The following is a 22,391-nucleotide window of genomic DNA, read 5'->3' on the forward strand; positions in this document are numbered from 1 at the left end:
TCAAACCACAACCTTGCATGTACTACCAACACTGAGCTGCACCTAGCATGAAGACAAACTTAAGGACCAATGTAGAAAAAAAAAAACAGCTATAGATAGTTATATGAAATCAAGAAAAAAAAAAGAATAAAGAAGTTCTTAGTTTACTTTTGATCTTTGGTTGAGTTCATTTCTGATCATGTCTGCTGACTCTTCTTTCTGTGTCACAATCAATGCGGCTTGTCAAACTTAATAGTCAAAGCGGAATAGGTTTTTAGTCCCTACCAGAAAAAGTTACAAGGCCTAAACAGATCACATATGAACATATCAATTTTACATGCCCGTCAAGGACAGGTACAGAACACTTTTTTTCTCAAGAAATCAAACAATAGCACGCTCAGCAATGTCAACAGTAGAGTTAAAGGTTGCCTAAACTTAAGTTGCTGATGCTCTTGGCTGTCCCTAACATCGGTCTTACCCACGTTGGTCCATAACATGGCCAGTTCTGTTCTTAATGAACCGGAGTGTTTGTTAAAACTCTTAAAGGGTAGAGTCTGCAAATGTTCGGTTAGTTTCCCCAAGTACCTTTTTGAATAACTGTGCATGTGCAAGACCGTCTTACCTTCTCTTCCACTCTTCCTCTTCTTCTTATAAACGTGAACGCGGTTTGCTTCTTGCAACTTTTAGCCATTTTCAAAGTCTACGGTGAGAGCAGCAGAGCTACAATGAACGGCTAACACTGCAGCTAACTGCTAAGCTAACTGTATACACAAACACTAGAAGTCCACATGCACAGCCAGTAAGCCAAAACTAACAAGGAATAAGCATGCACACTGGTGTTACGTGAGTGCGTCAGAATGATTGCCATGTGGGACAGCCAATAGATAAGGTGATACCCCTTAAAAAAACAAATACGTTCATGAATCTTGCTCTGAAAAAGGACAATTTACATATAAGTGAATAGATTTTGATATATTTCATGAAAGATTTTCCTCCATTTTTGATGTGTTGATTTACTTCAGCAGAAAATGCTTTTCAAAAAACTTAACATCCTAAAAGGCACAGCAGGAGATATTTATTTTAGATGTTAAATAAATTATAACTTTTAGGCAATAAAGATTTACTTTAGATCAAGGTTGTATCGTATTAGCAGCATGGTGTCGTCCTTTAGTAGTTTTCATATCTGTGTATGTAAATGAATGCTGAGTGATGGAAGGAGGGTTCACCAACGTTGGGCTTCAGCTTATGTTTGATATATTTGGTTCCTCAGCAAGTTAAAATACAGATCATATATGCACTATTATTTTTTTCTTATATGTACTTGATGAATATATTAATATAAAAAATTAGAAACGTTCAATGAATTAAAATTTAAATAGCATGCATAAATAACAAAAGTCACAATCATGACTTTTTAATTAAATACAGTTGTAGATGCCTTTTGAGCTATTTTATAGAAGGCTTGTCTTTTGCTCAGTGGGAAAAGTCATTCCAAAATCTAGCTGCCCTGTATCGCAATGAGAACTGACCTCTGGTGGACTGATATTAAGGAAGATGGAGCCCTGACCTCTGGTGAGTTGAGTTAAAAATATGCTGCAAATTTGAGTTGAAGTAGTAATGGAAAACGTTGGTATATTCCCTTGACCTTTATAAGTCTTATGAACAAAAATATAAATTTTATATTTTATAGATGGTAAGACTCTGCTGGTGCAAAAGAGGACCAGGCAGATGATGATGGTGTGATCGAGTTGCAATTCTGAAAATAAGTTTCTATAAAACCAGCTTTTTTTAATTGTGGGAAATGTACTTCCTTAACCTATCTTTCAATTTAGATACATATGGGGATATCAAACTATAAGCAAACCCTTTACTGTGATGTAATGAACAACCCTCTTTATTATACTTGCAGAATTATGTATTTTCTTACAAACCCAATCAGTATGACCTTATAGTATAAAGCCCTAAACAACAGCTACACCAAGAAATGTTGTTGATACTTAGGGTATCTATAGTGCATTAATAAAAAAATATTACCTAAAAGTTAGTTTTTACCACTGAAAATTATGAAATTAGATTTTTTATTTTTTTTTAGATTGAAAGATACTTTATTTAATCTGAACCATGAGGAGTAGGCTCTCAAACAAATATTAGCTTCCTTCAGATATGAATCAAAATGTGAATAGGAGAGGACCAGAGTTGGATCATCAGATAAAATGACTGATAAAAGAATATTGGAGCCGGGCCAGCTGCCTCTGCGGCCTGCTCTGGTGCTGAGAGTATCGTTTTCTGTGGTTGTTTTGCTGCAGGAGGGACTGGTGCACTTTCTAAAATAGACATTATGAGAAAAAAAATCTTAATCTGCAAAACATTCTTAATCTTTAAAACATTACCCAGGTGGTTCCAATCTTGAGAATCGGGTTTTATTTGGCTGTAAGCAGAAAATCATAATTTACAGAAACAAAGCCTTGAAAACATCGTTTAGACTGAGTTACTGAAATAAATGAACTTGTCAATAATATTCTGGTTTATTGAATATGACTGTGTACTTTCAGTTGTGACCTAGGGATTTCCAGTTTTTTTTACTGGACAGCAAAGACAGGGAAGGGTTAACTTCAATAAGATTCACATGGAGCTCCTTTTTTTCGTTAAAGGGGCCTGGTCACAAACACAAAAAAATAAAATAATTTCCTTCTTCAAATAAATCAAAATACACCATGAATGTGTCCTGATAGTGTTTACTTAGTCTTTTTTGAGCCTGAAAAGTACTTTGCACCTGGTTTGATCAGCAGACATAAACATTGTCGAGCCATCTGCCGTCCAGCAACATGTAATTGATATAAGAGCCAGAAGACCATCCTACAATGCTTCGCGGTAAATTGAGCTCACCATCGTCGAAGATCAATCTGACCTACAGGTAGGCTCCGAAATTAACACTCACCAGACGGCAGATGCTAATAAATGTTCTGTTTGGCGGGTAAATTTCAGAGGGCTAGCTGCCACATGGCGAGTAAATGTTTGTAACAAATATGGCGCGTTTTCATCATTTGGGTGGATGCTTCTTTATGTTCCTCTGCTGTCAACTACGTAATTTAGCCTGAGCTAAATGCTAGCGTTTAGCTCAGGCTAATCACGTAGCAGCATTATCTGGATATATTTAGCAGGAGTCAGTCAGAATTAATATTTTAATCGGTAAAAAAAATATGCTTGGCCGGTTGATTTTCACGTCTACCTGCCAACTTAGCCGATGAATCAGGAAGTGTATTTCGGACACTGCCTACAGGGTTAGGGTTACTTACGCTTTCTTTTCGAGGCTCAACTGGGCGTTGCCGAGTCGTTTGGCTCCATTACTTCTCCTTGTTTGCTTATTGCATGCATGCACAATATTGTGCGTCTGGTCATGTGGTCTTGTTAGGATAAATATACACATAAGCGCTTTGTTTACCAACAAATAGTGGCAAAACAAAGTTAAAACACCAAGATAATAGGTAATAAGCCAACAGGGCAATCAGAGTGACCTATTGGCCCAGGCCCCTTTAAACATTAGAGATCAAACCATGTATTAGAAAGGTATCTGTTCTGCAATAAGCAATTTTGCAATAAATAAATAAATAAGCATAAGATGATATACAGGTATAATTAAAAAAAAAACAGTATTGTAGAAAAAATAACTTTCAGTAAACCATGATTATGGTTTACAGAGAGTGAAAATCCAAACTTCAGTGTCTCAGAAAGTTGGACAAATTCAATAAAAAGGTATGTTTTCCATTTTTATTCATTAAATACTTGGTTGTAGCTCCTTTTGCATAAATTACTGCATCAATGCACTGTGATCACTGAGGTGATCAGCCTGTGGTTCTGCTGAGAACCAGATTGCTTTGATAACTGCCTACAGGTCATCTGCATAGTTGGGTCTGGTGTCTCTTATCGTCCTCCATAGACTCCCCTTAGGGATTAGGTTAGGCCTGTTTGCTGGCCAATCAAGCGCAGTATGGGCTTGATTATGGTCAATGGGCCAGCCGACAGTGGGGACCAGTGCAAACGCCTGCTGGAAAATTAAATCATCATCTCCATAAGGAAGACTAGCTCGTCCCACTTTTGGCGACAGCTAATGGGGATCTTTTTAACAATAAACAATAAACATAAACCTCGTCAGTAGAAGGAGCATGAAATAGTTTAGGTTGGATGGCTGTGAACTTCAGAAAACCCAGTAGACCAAAACCAGTAGAGGACGTGGCATCCCATGTCATCACTGACTGTGGAAACTTCCCACTGGACTTTAAGCAACGTGGATTCGATGCCTCTGCACGCTTCCTCCAGACTCTGGACCCTCACTTCCAAATGAAATGTAGAATTTACTTTTATCTGAAATGAGAACAACGGAGCAACAGTCCAGTTCCTTTTGTCCGTGGCCTAGGAAGGACTCTTCTAGCCGAATGTGTAGGATTCATCTATGTGACGCAGCTCTTGAGCCACTGACTCCAGCCTCAGTCCACTCCTTGTGAAGCTCCCGCAAACTCTTGGAAGGATTTAGCATGACAACCAGCTCAAGGTTGCGGCCATCCCTTTTATTGATACACCGTTTCCTACCACACTTTTTCCTTCCACTCAACTTTCGTCAAATAATGCTTGGATGCAGCCGTCAGTGAACAACCAGCTCCATTAGCAAAGACTTTTTGTGGCTTCCCCTCCTGGTGGAGTTTGCCGGCGGTGACGGTCTCCTGGACATCTGTAGCCTACTGATCCAGACTGAGACACCATTCAGAGGTTCAGACTCACCATTTTGAGTTAATCAGCTGATTAGGGTTTTCTAATATTTAACTTTTCCAAGATATTCTAATTTTCTGAGACACTGAATCTTGTTTTTTTTTTATCCTCTGAAGTGTATTTGCTAATTTGTTCACTTTGCTGCTGTTACCCCTCAATTTTTCCACTGAGGGATGTCAAAACATATTTCTATTCAATATATATAATAATAATGAACATCTGCTCACCCTGATTTCATTACCCTGTCACTCTGTTTACAGGAGAGATCTCTGATGGTATCGCCGGTTTAATTAGGCAAACAAGATTTTCCATGTCCAAAATCAACTCAGCGTCCACCATCGCTGGAGCTACTCCTTTGTTCTTTCAATATTCCTGGTTCTGCAGCCCTGCTGTGTGAAATGTATTGTTTAAGCATATTTTGTGTTTTAATAATCTGTGGAGTAGCTTTTGGTGGCTTGTGGTTTTGCTGAAACTAATTGCATATGTGTCAGGTGTCAGTCAGACTCAGTGTGGAGGCTGGATTAGTCAGACGGAGGCGTCTGCTGGTTCTAATCTTCAGGTTCCACAGCGAGTGAAGGAGGGTCATCAGCGTTCCTCTGTGTGTCTATGCAACTCATTTCAGGATAAATGGAAGAAATTCAGATATACTTCAGGTCTTAAAAGATATTTAGGCTCAGACTCTTTTTTAAGTTTATTTAACTTGGGAACTAGGAACACTTAAAGAGCTAACTCATCTGTTTTTACTGTACTTTTAGTGAATGATTAATTCAGATCAAACTGAAGAATTGATTTAAAATTATTTACTAAAACTTAACTGATGCTGAATTATTGACAAATCTGTTTTTACTCATTAAAGGGAAGATGTCATAAATAGATAAAACATTATGATATAAAACACTATAAAAGTCTGTTTCCCATTTTCAGAACAAACTTTCTCACTTTTTTGCTGATTTAGATTTCAGTCAATGATCAGATAATAATAAAGAAGTGGATGACTAAGAAGTGCATCCAAAAATTACAAATGCATGTAACAAATTTAAAAAAATGTGTGCAGTTTAAATATTTCAAGAAAAATATAGCAATGAGTGATTTATCAGTGATGGTTTTCTCCCGTTCTGCTATCCTACAGCTGATACATAAACATTCACAGGAAAAATAGGTAACATTCATTCTAAAGTGTGTTTATCACTCCCTAAAAACAGCAAACAGAGCATCGTCTTCAAAGCGGACAGGTACAGAATTTATATTTGTGAGTTGAAGCTTTTAACAATCATCGGTTGTATTTCTTGCAGTTCCATAAGAATTTATTGAATATTTATTTATTAAAAGTATACCTTTGTTTACTGTTTTTCATAATCCTAAAAGACATTTGAGACCTTACTGTGGAGTTCATTAAAATATAAATAATTTGTTTTCTATTTTTGTTGCCATTTTCTCACAGTTTTCCCTCCGGCACTCTTTTTATTTTCTTCTAACAGTGCTGAAGTGAGCATTTTAGCTTAATATGAGACTCTGAATAATAAAACCCCTTGGGTTTCCCTCTGTGGACCTAGTTCACCATCCGGCTCTGAATGTGATTTTAAAATGCACTTTTGACAAACTGATCTTTGTCCAAAGTCATCAAAATAAAAAAATGTATAATAGTTAGGGTTCAATTTATTTGTTGCAGTTCCATTTAATTATTTTGCTGTGGAAAAAATAGCGGGGAGGAGACCCCTACAAAGGCTTCCAATTTGATGCTGTTTTCTTTGTTTACTCCCCATCTGGGCAGATGAACTATCAGATCAATAATAAATCACCTATAGTTGCTTTAAACACAGAGCTCCCTGAAGTTTATCCTCTCGGTGACTGGATGAAAGCTCTAAAAGCAGATTCCCTCATCTCAGCTGACTTCAACATGTCAGAAACTCTTTGCGTTTTAATAATGAAGAAGCCATCTGCTGTTTCTTATGATGCTGTCTGTGTAAAACCTTTATCAAGTCTGTTTGTTACAAGGCAATTAAAGCAGACTTTGTTACAGCGTTTAAGCCAAATATTTAGAGTTTATTAGCTCGAGGAAAGCATAAAATATTTTTCATGAGCCCAGAAACACAGCTTCAATAAAAATGGAAAGATGCATAACCACACTTTATTAGCATGTCGCTGCAGAGCGTCGGTACAGTAAAGAACATGGAGGCTGTTTCGGGCCTCCCGGTGCAGGAGGACAGTGAGGGAGAGGCCACCGGCTTGTGCCCCTGAGAGAAATGACAAATCATTAGCTGGTCCAGGAGTAAATGGGAGCCACGCTCCTCCAAGGCCCACATTTCCATTTCAATTTTCTGCTCAACAGAGTTGATGTATGTGGCGAATCAAACGGCAAGACCAGTCTCCACCTCGGCCGGCTGGAGCCTCCTGATATTCACCGGTGAGAGTATGTATGTGACCTTGTGTGTGTGGCTGTGAGTGTTTTCTGTAGTGATAACACCAGCAGACTGAATACAAAGCAAACATAGAGTCTCTGTGTAAAATGGTGTTAACAAAAGCAAAAAGGAAGTCAGCATGTCCCATGAGGGGGGGCATCATGTGGCTTGATGCAAGATACCTTTAACTGTGTACAGACCATGATACACCATTAAATGAAAAACAGCACGCTGATTCTGCATAGACAACCCTGCTATACTACAAACTTGGGCTTGTTAGGTAACTGAAAATTTCATGGAGAGTTGTGACAGCACTGCCAGCACCATGAGCTTTACTCGGCTGATGTAAGAAACTGTTGAAATGTTTAATAAAACAGGAACATACATAGATAATAAGAGTAAAAAAAAAAAAAGTTTGAACACAGATGGATGCTGCCAAAGCAAAAGGACATAATGAGCTGCAGTGGGACCACAGCAACATCAGACAAATTGATAAAACAGCATTTTAAGACACCTGAAAATAAATAATTTCATTTCTGCAGAACCAGTCGTAGTCATTAGTAATTAGGTTTACAGCTGCAGGGAGCATTTTGCTTTATAGCTCAAAATCTGATTATACATCAATCATAAATAACATGTAAACTAGTCAGACTCCTAAATCTTCACTTTTAATAATGTTCAAATCATTTTCATTCATTCCACTAATATGCTAACAAATGTTAACGCACATTACAGTCATATTTAACTGAGCAGGCAATGCTAAGGTTAGCGATCAAATGGAGCCTATCTGTTTTAAATCAATTAATCTGTAGCAACGCCTCATTCTCAGCAAGCATGTGGTGACAGTGGAAAGAAACAACTCAGTCTTAACCTGAAGAAACCTCCACTTTCTATGAAAAATAAAATAAAATATAGATTCACTGCCGATGACACCATCAGTTACAGTAATGAGTTTGTTAAAAAAAACAAGATAGAGCTGATCACAGTAGCAGTAACCCAACTGTGTTTTTATTGGATTACAGAAAGTTATTTTTTCCCTAATGGCAGCAATTGTTGATTCTTCCCAGGAAAGAAGCTGAACAGAAATGGATGGGAGTGGGTGTTCTTTCTATTGGAAGGTGAAACAAAGACAGTAAACAAAGGTGGTAACAAAAGCTACATCCATGGCATAGTCCAGAAACAAAACACAGAAGTGCTTGATTAACCACAGGAGTGCTTTCCAAGAAAAATAAAAAGAAAGTATGGAAAGCTGTTGTTAACCTAACGACTCTGGAAAGAAACATAACAAAATCACCTGACCTGGCGTACTTTCTATAAGTAGAAAATACACTCGAATACAAAAGTCTGCCTTAATTTTGTCTAAGATTGGCTCAAGGACTAAACAGGTCCAGGAGGAAGCCAAGGTATTCCTTCTCCACCTGGTGACACTCTCCAGGATGTCCTGGGAGATCCCAAGGTGTTCCCAGGGAAGAATTGATAACTTCTCAGTGGGAAGTTAAAAGATAAATCTCCAAAGGGAAACCCCGACAGGGTATGCAGAAAACCGTCTCTACTGACTTCTTTGAGGTGGAGAGGAAGTGGCTGCACCCTGAGATCCCGGTGGACGATGGAGTTCTTCAACCTTTCTGTAAAACTGAGCCCAACCAAACTACTGAAGGCTCTTCTGGTTATGATCCAGATGTGCTAAATAATAGTGTTGCCACAGACCACCACTGACCATATTTTCAGGCAGGAGAACTGTTGACTCAGACTCAGAGGAGCAGACACATATCATGGCTGCTTCAGGCTTGATTCAAACATCCTAAATGACTTAAAAGTCCAATATAGTGATGTTTCATTTATATTCTCCGTCACCCTCTTTAGATGTTCCGCTTGTCTGCTTTAGGAATGTAGAAAATTAAGGAATGGTTATGATAAAATTGTCAAAACTGGAGGATTTAAAATATATATATATATATTTTAAAGGAAGTATTCACTGCAGGTGTCAGAAATAATAAAAATGGTTTAGTGTATTTTAAACAGGCAAGTAAAATATGGTATTCGTGGATTAGTCTCTACTTTGCCACAAAAAAGTGCCGTGGGAGTGGATCATGTGACTTGAGTTAATACCAAACTTTTTATCACCCAAAATCTGATATAAAAAAAAAAAATCACCTGACATGAAGAAACTCGTCAAAAAGTAGGCTTCGCATCAGTGTGGTCGTTTGGTAATTGCTAAACCATCTCTGTGGCACAGTGATAGTTTGCAATTTACTCAGAGGTAATCCCGAGCGTGGCTGCGCGCGAGAGGGGAGCAGATAGGCTAAGTACGGAGGAGAAAAGTGTCAAGAGGAGACGCAGATTGAGTTTATCTGTGAGCTCAGGCCTTCCTTTGTCAGAACAGCTCCTTTACTGATGAAGGCTCTTTGAACCTGACAGAATAATTAAAATCAAAGAGAAAAAAAAGCTGACATTTGCAATTTGACCTGTCTGACTTACAAGGCAAAATTGGCACCGTTTTCCTGCAGATTGCATTATAATAGCATTCTGCCCCCGTGTGAGAGTGTGTGTGAGGGAAACCTGTATTAAAGCACGGGTTTAGGTGTGCATGTGTGAACTGTACATATTGGCTCTATGCAGTGTGTATTCAAGAGTGAGTGGGAAGGAATAAAAGAGTAAGTTTATGGCATATTACCCAGTCATTTCTTCATTAAGGAGCTGTTTTCCAGTAAGCGGGCGCTATTTGAATAGCTAAATTGTCGGAGCCGTGTGCAAACAAGAACTAATAGCCCAGTGTCCTTGTCACTGGCAAAGTCAAACTAGAGATCTCTAAACTTAGGCGAGTGTCTGTGTGTGTTTGACAGCCTGGTCTGTGAGAATATGTCCGTAGATTTGAAGGTCCTTGCCTTAAAATCCATATCCACACGTGCGGTAGAGCATCTAGAGGTAAACTTCCAACAACAGCACATTTATTGAAAACAAAGTCTGACCTTAAAATGCAAATATTTTAGAACCATCAAACCAATAAATATCAAAAGCATGTAACCCAAATAAATCCTTATTAGCCTCTCCACTGTTTTCAAAGCTGAAAAGTAATTATAAAGGCACCTTTTGGTAACAAAAAAGCAATTGTACCTCTTGTAATTTGCATACTCAGAGTTTCATGTACTAATACCTAGGAAATGGGCTGTTTACTTGATGATGCAATGGATGCATTGCTAGTTTTTTGTAATACAGAAAGAAGGATGGCATGAGGACTTTTGCTGCAAAGGTCATCTAACGAGTAAATGAAGAAAAGCTTCTGGAAGTAACGATCCCAAAGCTGAGATCTTGATTGGTGTTGGTGAGGCTGTCAGTGGGGTTTACTGGAGATTCAGAGCAGGTAAACAGGTAGACGCACTCATAGAGGTTTGCAAGGACTTCGTATGGCTCCATACTCCGCACACACTTGCATTTAATCCACCATGCTAATGTTTACTACCTGCCTAACAAGATGGACAAAGTGCTTCTCGTGTTGCTTCTCAAGTTGGACTTTGTATAAACTGTAAACCCTTTTATTCACAGAAGCTCTCCTTGTGTTTTGAAAAACAAGTTGCTGAGCTGAAAACAGACCAGACTCTCTAGTCATTGGTCTTTGGGATTGTAATTGCGCAAACAACACCAGCGTATTAGGTGTCCAACCAGGGATAAAAACGTACAGGACGACTGTTAGAGAGCTTTGAAATATGCACACATTTCAAAGCCAAAGATTAAAAACTTTCAAGCCTTTGGTTTGGACTGATCGGAAGTGGTAGAGCAGTTTCAGCGGATGCAACAGACCTGCTTTGCCTGCAAAGATTGGGCTGCCTTTGAATTTTCATCCACTAACCTGAATAGTTTTACTGACGGCGTGACATCATACATTAGCTTTTGTAAGGACATGTGGGTGCAGACCAAGGCTTTTGGCGTATACAGCAACAATAAAACCGTATTTCACTTCACCTCTGAGGAAGCTGTATAGGAAAGAGAAGGAGGCTTGCGGGAGTGCGAACCATGCCCTGTATAGGCAGGCCATGAACAAACCGACCAGAGTTCAGTTTAGGACAGCTAAGAGAAACTACAGTGAGAAGCTAGAAAAACAAATTTAGCAGATGATCCAACATCAGTTTGGAATGGATCAGATCAATACATGCATTAAGAACCAGCAAGGCCTTCTCTGCTGGCCTAAAAGTGATCTGATTCACACACTGTTGATTACATTTTGTCCATGAATACTTTATTAAATACTAAATAACTTCAAATGGTCTGCTTCCTGTCATAACTTGTCTTCCAGTTGCAGCTTCCAGAAATGTAGTTTCATATCAAAGCATTTGACCAATTACATTTCAGGCATCATTTGTGGCCAGGGCCAAAGAAATGTGCCTGGAGGCCGTCACAGTCAGTTCTGCAGGCCTTGTAGCATAAATGAAGTTTCGATCAAGCTATTGCTTTAACCAGTCAGATTATGAGTTAGCGAAACCAAGACCTTCCAGCAGGCATAGGGTCGCGTCACAGTACTGGATCGTCTGAGAGAGAATTAGCCAGAGCTAGCAAACTGCATCTGTAGCAAACCGTTGTGTTGATTTGATCGCTGTTTTGCCAACTCACAATGACTGAAGGAGGAGAATAAATGGATTTGGTTGAAGATTTATTGTCAAAGTCCTTCAGGAAGAACTTTTCTTGAAAAGTTGGACATTTTTTAGAAAGGAATCTCGGAAGCTAGCAAGCCCATCATAACCAGTAAAATGGTTTGTCGTCTACTTTCATTTCACTGTGAGTGGTACCTCTAGCTGACAGGCTCCCAGGAACTCTGTGAATGATATGGTTTGACAGGGCTTGTTATTTGCCACTGATTGACATGGTGACTTGTTTAACCAGGGTGGTAACAACACACCAATACACTGTCGGACACTTGGAAGCAACGATGCTTTTCAAAACTTTTGGGAAAACAAGATCAGATCTACAGCAGAGCAAGCAGGTGAACAGGGAAAATAAGCTCCACGATGAAAAAGTGATGAAAAATAGGGAAATCTTAGAAAGATTGGTAATCTGTGTATTGTTTTTGGGCTAGCAGGAACTTTCATGATGAAAGAGCTGGATCCAAAGACAGAGGAAACTATGTGGAGCTTCTTTCTGTCATTGTTGAGAGCAATGCGGGTTTTACATTTCTACCACCAGTCACCTACATTACCTCCATTAATGACTTATTTGGTGCAATGTTGTCCAAAATACACACGTTTCAGCTGCGATATTATTTTTCCCCTGTGTCTGAGCCAAGTGAATTAGTGCCTTAGGATTTACAGGGCCTTACAGCTGTTGGAATAATCAATATTTCAATATCATCGATATAGAAAATGAACTATTCAAAGATATTCCTTTGCATCAAAATCATAATAAATTGACACATTTGCATTTACCCAAATTGTCGCACTTCAATGCAATAACAGAGGCACTCAGGAAAACGTTAATCAGTTGACAGCTCAGCAGGATACCAAATAGTGCGGCAACAAAACAAACCATTGCACCGCTCTCCGTTACTTTTCTGTTAGTTGCAAAGCTATTGGAGGCTAATGTGGCTAATAATAACACAGCTAAATGGTGGAGCCAGACCGAAGCTGACAATGATGGCAGAAAAAAGTAAGCAACGAGTTGATCACCAAAGATATTCTGCTAAATGTCCCAGAGAGGCAGACATTTCACAGAGCTGCAGCTGAACACATTTTCATGGACCAGATCCTTGTTTACACTGTAAAAAAAGCATTTTTGTGAGCACCAGATTCATGTTGATTTTGAAACATAATTTATCTTATTATAGAATAACCCTTAATTTGTCCCTCAGAAGTAACATTTATTGTATCAATATGAAATTGACAGGCAAAGGGAGGCACGCAGCGGCACACTGAAGATAAGCAGTCGTAATAAAATAAGACAACTGCACGACTGATTCCAAGGTGCGTACTTAGATAAAGGATACTAATGCATACTAAGTTATCTTGTCTACTGTTTTGCCAAACAGGGAAGTGACGCTTTTGAATTGGGTATTTATTTTAAACAGGGACTGAAATGTACCCTACTTGTAGATTTTTGACCTAAGTAAGGAAGTTTAAATGTTGTCATGTTGAAAAATCATGTTTTTTTTTCTTTTAACTAGAAAGCCCCCGGTGCCTTCAAAACTTTCTGCCACAGTATCAAAAATGCCATCGAGTATTTTTCTCAGTATTGGCATCAAGTCTGAAACTTGAGACGACCCTATGAGGCATGGAGGGCAGCTGGAGTCACGGCCATCGCTGTGCTGAACCACTGCTGGTGGTACCAGAAACACTGCACTGTGCAGCTATCACGTCAAATACTTCACATGAAGCATCTTGTCCTCCATCCATGTTTTTCTCACTTGAATAACAATTCTTTAAACAGTGCCAAGTAAATGAGGTATTATTCATTTTCCCCAAGTGGTATGACAGCTTTGGGAAGTGAAGGAGAAGATTTTGGAGGCATCATTTCTCTCCCAGAACACTGAAACAACAGTGCGGAGAACACGGGGAGGGAATTGTCAGACCTGAGATGCCGGAGCAGAAAACACATTTGTTATGAATCCAGCAGAGCAGGGATACGAAACCTATTGGAAAGAAACAGAGGGAGGCAGCGTTTAAAAAAATCTCTACAGGTCCATCTGGAGATTTTTTAAACAGCATGAAGGAAAAAGCAACTCCTTGGTGAGTTGTTTTAGGATGTTAGAAATTTGTGTTGTTTTACTTTTCTGAGGAATTCAGAAGTAGAGAGAGAGAGAGAATATGCGTTCTGCAGCACACTGATCAGTAATACGTTTGTTCAAAACAGATTATCTGGTCGGTTTCAACTTCTTTCAGAAGGATTACGGCCTTTTTAAGGGAATAAAATTAAACGCAGCTCATAAATTAGGTTACAAATGAGCAAAAAATAAAATAAATAAATAAAAATCAATCAATTAAATAAAATAAATAGCTCTTTGTAGCTACCCAACACATCCTAGGTATGAATACCCCATATACGATTCTGTATTTAGAAATATTCACATCACTGGAAAAGACAGGGGTTTCATTGGTAAGCAATGGACATAACCTAATATAACTATCATAGTATAATAATCACACATTCTACTGATCATATTCTAAATGATTAAAAATTTGGGACATCTTGTCCCCTTTTACTAATATTACTGCATTCCTGAGGTGTTTGAGTTATCTACCAGTTTCTGACATCAGTCTGTGGAAAGTTTTCAACATTCCTCTATGCAGAATGTTCTTGCAGTCATTTCTGGGGTTGTTACCATTCTGTCTGACAGGCTTCATGAAGCATTTTGACTGGTCAAGAAAAATCAAGCAGCTTTAAAATTGTAATGTAGCTAGTTCACCTGCACTAAGATTGTAACTATTAAAATAAAAAATAATATATATATCCTCCCTCTGAGTTGTGTTGGAGTCGTTCTGTTGAATGAATCAGATCTCTGTAAACTTCTAGTCTAGCAGCTATGTCACACTGCCACCTAGTGTTGGAAAATGCCAATATCCGTAATTTCAAAATGTTTTTAATCCCCCCAGTTTTTGTCCAATGGTGAGCAATTATTTCACTGTTTTCACCAAAAGGAAAATTAAGATGTTTTCTTAAACTTTAGTAACACTGAGAAGAAATATTTTACTGTGATGCTGTTTCAGTTTTAGTTTGACTCAGAACGTCTCCCAGGAAGAGTCCTGAAAACTTGAAAGTTGGTGGTGCATTAGTCTTTTTCTTCTGTTAACAGTCCTTGAGGGGAAAAAAACATTTTACAGATTTTAATGTGCTACAGTGAAACAGAAAAAACTTAAAACGTTAACTTTAAATCAAAAGTTAATTTATTTAGCTGTGCTTGGTGACACGACAACACAGGGTAAAGTCTGTCTCATTTGAAGTTGGTCTTCTACCTTTTTCTGAGGTATTCAGCAGCAATTTCTTTACATGAACAAATGCTGCTGCACACCAGTGACCAAAATATTACAAACACATGAATAAATTAACACTTTATTTCATTGTTGGTTTCACTGAGCTCTGAAGGTTTCGTGTAACCTTTCAGCTTTGGTCACCCTGCAGGAACGTCCACCCGGTCAGAGTTCGGAGTGCAGAAGGAGTTTGGCTTTCTTCATGTTCGCAGCCACTGCCAAAGAAGTGAAGACAGGAACAGAGATATCAGGGCTCAAATACTTTGCTGCCAGCAGGGCAGTTCATTAATACAAGCTGCAGGTAAATCTGCTCTGCACCAGCTGGTAATAACCCGCTGCTACTGAAGACTACAGACGTGTCAACAGGTTTTAGACATGGAGGTTCAGTTTGTTAAGACACTGTGTCAACAAACAGCTAACTCTCAGTTTGAGTACGAAATAGTTATCTTACTATTGCTACTCAGCAATAAACTGTTGCATCACTTTATATTCCTTTTTAACAAAGTCTGGAAACAAGTTTGCAAGTTTAACACTCATTTGAAACAGGTCTGGAGTCAATCATATCTAGTTAGTTTCATTTAAAGTTACTGCAAAGGTACAGCTAGATCCTAAATGTGGGCTCCATTGGACAATAAAACCCACCTAAACCATGATGTTTAAACATTTTCCTGCATAAAAACAACAAAAAGTGTGCTCTGAGTATTGCTTGAATAATCTCAGAAGAGTTTCTGTAACGATTACTTTTCATGGATGCCCCTTTGCACTTTTCAAGCTTTTTTCCACCCTATCACTCTGTCTAGTGAGTGAGGGATAGCTGGCTGAAATTTGTGGAGCTTTGTCTGTGTGCAGAAAAAAAGAGCAAACAGTCTCTAAAGCGAGAGTTAACAGTTACTCACGGTGCTTCATGTCATCTGGGGTGTAGGCGTAGCGGCGCTCGTTGTGTTTCCCCACAATCTCTGCACGCACAGTCAGGGCTGGATCTGCAGAGCGGCACACATGCTTAGCGAGAGAAGTTTGATTTATCTTAGCAAGGGTTTTATTTTGTTAATCAGTTTGTGATTCTGTGACAGGCATGATTATACAGATAATATAAACATGTTTTCTTGGAAATATAATACAGAAAAAACATGTACATCATTATTATTTAGTTTAACCCACAAAGCTACCCTCTGAATTATTTTATATTTTATGCATACAACTGTAAAGAAATTAGGGGGCCATATCAAAGCCTTGCTATTTTTTGGTTTTTTTTTTTTAATACATGGATATTTATTATATTTTTATTATACCCTTAGTAATATAAGTAAACAATACAATAAAGACCCTTTAAAATGTAATAATTCAAAATTAGGACAACACATTTTTTACAACGTAAAATGGCTAAAATCCCCCACATGTATCACATCAGGTGCGAATGATTTAAACCTCATCACTCAGCATTTTGAAGAAGGATTGCCCCATTTAAACCCCTGACATTTAGTCTGGTGTGCTCTTGACTGGTGAAGTGAGAGTGAACATCTTGGTGAGATCAAAAGTCCTGTCTGAGGACTTTTTTTGATCCTGTCTGAGGACGTTTTTTTAAGAAAAAAAACATTGTAGAAACGTGTCTAGTAAGGAATTTAAATATGTCTTAAGAGAGTTGGAAATCCTCCGTCCCTTTGTTTAGAAAATATTCTAAAAGAGAAGGACATTCAATATAACTAGAGTCATGCCAAGGACTGAGTGTCCAAACATGTTTACCCCAAGAGCAGGCTGCAAGATGCTGAAAGAAGTCTCCAAAAAACAGAAAATGTCCCCATGGGCCCTACAGCAGTCTCCTGCTACTGATATATAAGAATCAGCAAGAGAATGCAAAAGTTTAGCTAAGGAGATTTGGAAAGAGGAAACCACTGCTCACTAAAAAGACCTGACTGAAGTGTGTCAGAGAGAATGTAGATCAGAAGGGAAGGACTTCTAAAATACGGTTCTTTGGACAGATACGTCTGAAATTGAATTGTTTTGACACCAGACACATTTTGCAAACATTAAATACAGCATTCCACAATAAAACTAAAAACATAACAGCAGTGAAGCATGGAGGTGGACGTGTCATGGTTTGGAGATGCTGCGGCAGGACCTGGCCAGCTCACCATCATTGACTCCACCATGAACCCTTCTGTGTATCAGAGGTTTCTTGTGGGAGCATCTGTTAAAAAATGTAAAGAGAAGAAGAACTGGACTCTACAACGTAACAAAGACCCAAACCATTTAGATTTAGGACCGAAACAACATTGTCGGAGTTATCCACAAAACCAGTTTCCGCGTGTGTGATAGCAGCGTGTGTGAAGGCAGACATGTTCAGCATAGATAGCAGAAGAAAAAGTGCTGCCTTTAAACCCAAATCTGCTACAGGGATTTCTATGCAGGAAAAGGTGTTGCAGGAAAATAAACTCTAAAGACCATTTTCAGAAAGAATGAGATAAAAAACAACAACATGAATAGATTTGCTTTCTTAATGCTTTAACCCCTTTTCAAGCAATTTAAGTTGAGGCAACATTACAACACCATGAAATCCCCACAGTCCCAAATCTTAGAGCAAGGTGTTCCCGGCCTGGACTGTATTTATCAAAAGCATGAAGTGTCTCTGTGCTCTGAAACAAACGTCATAATCAGTGGGAGGATTCCTGCAGTCCCTCTGTGTTGTAGTGGGCTGAGTCTGTATCTTTAAAACAGGGCGGAGGTGTAATGACTTTCTATGGAGACGAGGATCACTGCTTTTTATGAATCCAACATTGAGGCTGTTGGACATATTTCCAAATAACATAACAAAAGAAGGAAGGGAACCATTCCCCCAGAGAAATATCATAACAACATAAACGTAACATGAGATAAATGAAATGTTTTCTTCTCAGTCTCATCAGGACCATTTCTGCACTCTGTCCTATGATTGGGCTTAAATGCTGTTACTTCCCAGTTCATGCCAGCTCTGGTTACACCCAATTAGCCATAATAGAAATTCACAACTGCATATCTGAGTCGCCCAGAGCTGTAATTAACATCACTGGGTTATATTATAATAATAATTGATGAAAGTATTTACCAACAAAGAGGATTCGGGGAACATAATAGCCATCAGGTGCCAGGTTCTTGTCCCCGGTTTCCTCCTGTGGAAGAACGATTATCACAACAATTTTAATAGCTGGCTATGATAATCATGCATGATTTACATGGGACAAAATAGACTATGAATACATTCCACTCACGTACCTGAATAATGCAGAAGCATTCACTGTACACTAATAAAATTTAATGTTTATTCAATAACCATATTTGTATAAACTATCTGAGCTTCAGTATTTTTACAAGGCACCGTTTCTCCTTAGAGTTTGTAAATTAGATGTAATTACCACCACGTTGAGCATGATGAAGTCCTCTTTGGCCATTTTCTGGATGGATTTGTCGGCAACAAATGCCTCCTTCAGAGCTGTTGAAATAATTTGGCACATCAGAAGTTGTCAATAATAATAATAATAATAATAATAATAATAATAATAATAATAATAATAATAATAATAATAATAATAATACCAATAACAAAACTTTATATTTTCTTTCTCAACACAGCAGCCTTATTTCTCTGAATAACTGAGAAAAATCCAATATTTAGGCTACTTTATGTGCATTTATTCACTGAAAGGAAAATCCCATTAAAAGCTTTTAACTAAATTACTGCTGCAGCACTTTGTTAGCATCAGTCTTGTTAATAAAACATTTTTATTATTTATACTTTGATACAATTAGTTAATTAGAGTGTATGTGAACTTAACGTTAGTAATCCATGTCTTCCTTATTTTCTGTGACTTAAACATTATCTAACTAAAAAGTCTGTTGCTCTTAGCCACCGCCAAGCCTGCTAAACAACAACCAAAGTTCACTTTGCCGTTATACACGGTGAGCAGGATGGTGAGGAAAGTTGTGGCATCTCGGGGACACCCAGTCTGTATAGTAACCATCAGTTATTTGGGAAGTATACCAGATAAAAGCCTTTTCTGTCCTACTATCACAAAGGTAAAGATGCAGACAAACACTTCAGATATGGGTTTGACATGACCCAAATAATTAGTTGTTTTTTTTTATCATAAAAACCCCATCCCATGAATAAATGTACACAAATTAATAACGTTTCTTCATCCCTCGGAGTCAGATCTGGCTACTGCAACACACGACTGAATATAAGGCCTTTAACACCTCTTTACCAGGGATCCCAGTGAGTGTGTCGCTCAGAGAAGAAAACTAAGAGGCAGCCTCTGCTCTGTGAATGAGACGTCCTCTCAGCTTGCCTCCAGAAAAACCAGCTGAGTGATTTATAAGTAGAGAACCAACCTACTTCATTACCTGCGCTGCAGGTATTCAGGGATACACGCACTGAACTCCCGGTGAAGTCAAAGCGACCGCGAGAACAACAGAGGCCGCACACATCCACATCTAGACGTGTAATATTTGTTTTTTAATTGAAGAAAAAAATAAAAAACAGAAGGTGCAGCGGTACCTTCACTGTGTGGGCAGTTGTCTAGATGATGAATGACCATCAGCGGTTTCTGACTGGGAGAGTAAAACCAGAGTGAATCAATTCAGTAGTTTCTTCAGCACAGTGAGCACATTAATGTGTAAATGCGATAAATGTACTGATAAATGAGCTGCAATGCCAGATTTTAATTGATTAATGATAAAGAAAGCCAACTGTTTGTTTACCTGTGTGTGATAAAAAACAAAGCTAGCATGCATGAGACAAGATAACTAATCTTATCAGAGAAATAAAAAAAATAAAAAATCTGAAACCAGAGTCTTACCTCTTGGCCAATTCTGACAGGGCCTCCTCATAACTTTTGGCCCATTTAATATTTTTCCCCCATCCTGAAGAGAAAAAACATCAAAATACTGGAAACTCAGTGACATCTGCAAAAGGTTTTACAAAATCTTCCTTTCCGAACCAAAAACCTTCAGACTTTATTTTTGCTTTGTGATGAATATCAAACTGCTGTGAATATTTTTTTTTTTCAGGTAACGTTTGCAGGACTAAACTTCAAGATTAAGCCTCACCCACCTCTCGACAGGGGCTGAGTCTTGGTCTTCCCTTTCTTCTTCTGCACCTCAGCAGAGGCACAGACGCTGATGAACAAAGCAAGCACGACCCAGCGAAGCATGGCTCCCCGACCTTCAACAGAACCAAAGTAATGGTCGGCCTTTTAATACAAATCTCAGTGAAATGCATACTTCAAAGACAGAAAACATAGTAAAAAAAAATTACTATCACAACGCTTGCTATGGGTGGCGTCAAAGATAAACAGCATCAAGTCACCAAACAAGTCAAACCCGCCTGGGATTAATTTAGTGATGAACAGAGCTGCAACTTCAAACATTTTGAAGCATTTCCTTAAAATGAATGGGGCGAATAGCTTCTCTTACTGTTGTGCTAACGTGGATTTCTTTGTATAGTTTCCTTTTGTACATCATAATTACTGTTTTTTGTTTACATTCAAAATGGGGAAGTCACAAATTAAGTTGGGATTGCAGACAATCTGCTTCACAACCATTTATGACTGCATTTTGATAGTTTTTTAAAACATCTGAGTGCATGACTTGACAAGCAAAGCTATCATATTTTGTTACTAAGTCCAATATTATCATTCAGCACATCCCTGCTCTAAAAGGCAATAAGGCAATATACATCTTTACACAAAAAAGACAACCCAAAAAGCTCTTGTTTTCTGAAAATGCTTGGATGTCTTACCTTGTCAGTCTGAAGCAAGAGTCTGAGCCGGCTCGCCTCTTTGCCTTCCCTTTTGTCAGTTTTTTTTTTTTTTAACTGAACTTGCCAAACAGGTATATATATATAATAGTTTGCCATGAGTACAAAAGGAAGAAAATATTAGTCACTATGAAACAATTGCATGCATGTGCACACACACAAACACACCCAGCAATCCTCATCGGGATGTTTGACAAAGACTCAGTGCAGCATTCCAACTGTCAAGGACGGTGGTGGAGGGGTGATGATATAAGCTGGTTTTGCTGCCAGAGAGCCTGAACAACTTGCAGCCAATGAGCCGACCATTAACACCTCCGTATATCGAACGGAGTCAATTGCATAAGCCTGGATAGGTCACTGTAATAGGAAGGGGAAACATTTAATAAGGTAAAATAAATAAATAAATAAAGGTATTTCACTAGTCTAGTTAAAATTGACTGCATTTACCTGGTTTTAATAATCTGGCATGCTGTAATTTATGCACACAGACTAGGAATTTGACTTCGGTTCCAATTTGCTCTCAATGAAGACATTGTAAATAAAAATAGAAAGTGAATAACAATTAATTATTTTGTGAATATGTATATAAACAGTGTTTTTTAGTAAAGAGAAAGACATGGTTGAACTGGTGTAAATATGCATGGTCTCATTCTAGGTGCTGTGACTGTTAGGGGTCTACTAGGAGCAAAACTTATCTACATCATTGTCGGAAACACATATTATAGATTACTGCTTTAATGCACGGGGGAGCAACCTTTACAACCCTAAGAGTTATTTTTGCATTCGGTCCAGCTGAGCAAAATTTGTTTCGAGTCCCAGAAGCTACACGAACATTCAACACAAAACACTTTAAAAACAAATAATGTCTGCTACGTTATAATTTGTTTTGATTTTTAAATGAAGTTTTTTTTTTTTATGTTTTGAGGTAAAAAAAAACAGATATAAATGCCCTTTTTATCAATACATACAGCATACCTGCTGTTGCCTCTATTTTTATTCTTTACTCTGTGTTCTCCTCTGTGTTTTAAGGACGCTGCGGGCCCTGAGGCACTAATTTCAGAAACATGTTGACAAGTAAATGATTTAGACCTTGAACCTTGAACTTTTCAGTAGGTCCTGGAAACTTCTGAACACTTTGTACAACAGTTGAACGTATCACCTTTGAAATTCTTAATAATAATAAAAAAAGGGGTTATGGATTATTGAATGTTCTTCCATCTTGATCCAACACTATAATCATTATAGTAATGGATGCATCTTTCTCTTTGGAGGTAAGCACGCCTGCCCCTCTTTTAGAATAAAAAAAAAAAACACACACATAAAATAATATGCATCTGGTCACTTTTCATAGTAAATAAAAATTTATATCAATATTCCACACAAACCCTACAGCCACAAAAATGTGGCAAACTCCACATTTGTGTCGCGGCAAAAACAATTTAGCCGTTACTGTAGCTAGCTAGCTACCTGTTAGCCGTTGCTATGGAGACAGAATGCATTGCGACAGTAAGC

General features: G+C 38.3%; 2 protein-coding genes across 2 annotated transcripts in view; both read right to left on the reverse strand.

The window, feature by feature from the left end:
- The window catches only part of LOC118563561 (anterior gradient protein 3-like), a 6,318-nt gene extending 5,842 nt beyond the window's left edge, over window positions 1-476 (reverse strand). Inside the window, 1 exon segment of the mRNA XM_036138651.1 lies at window positions 458-476. Coding sequence (XP_035994544.1) covers window positions 458-476 — 19 coding nt within the window.
- A 14,516-nt stretch (window positions 477-14,992) lies between these two features.
- Window positions 14,993-20,922, reverse strand: agr1 (anterior gradient 1). Its single transcript, XM_012876182.3, has 8 exons — window positions 20,862-20,922; window positions 20,175-20,285; window positions 19,921-19,984; window positions 19,620-19,672; window positions 18,478-18,554; window positions 18,171-18,234; window positions 15,988-16,071; window positions 14,993-15,306 (listed from the first exon to the last, which is right to left on the reverse strand). The coding sequence occupies exons 2-8, from the start codon at window positions 20,272-20,274 to the stop codon at window positions 15,257-15,259; spliced, it is 492 nt and encodes a 163-aa protein (XP_012731636.2). The 5' UTR covers window positions 20,275-20,285; window positions 20,862-20,922; the 3' UTR covers window positions 14,993-15,256.
- Between the last annotated feature and the right edge of the window lie 1,469 nt (window positions 20,923-22,391).

Source organism: Fundulus heteroclitus, chromosome 7 (genome assembly GCF_011125445.2).
Source record: "Fundulus heteroclitus isolate FHET01 chromosome 7, MU-UCD_Fhet_4.1, whole genome shotgun sequence".
NCBI lineage: Eukaryota > Metazoa > Chordata > Actinopteri > Cyprinodontiformes > Fundulidae > Fundulus > Fundulus heteroclitus.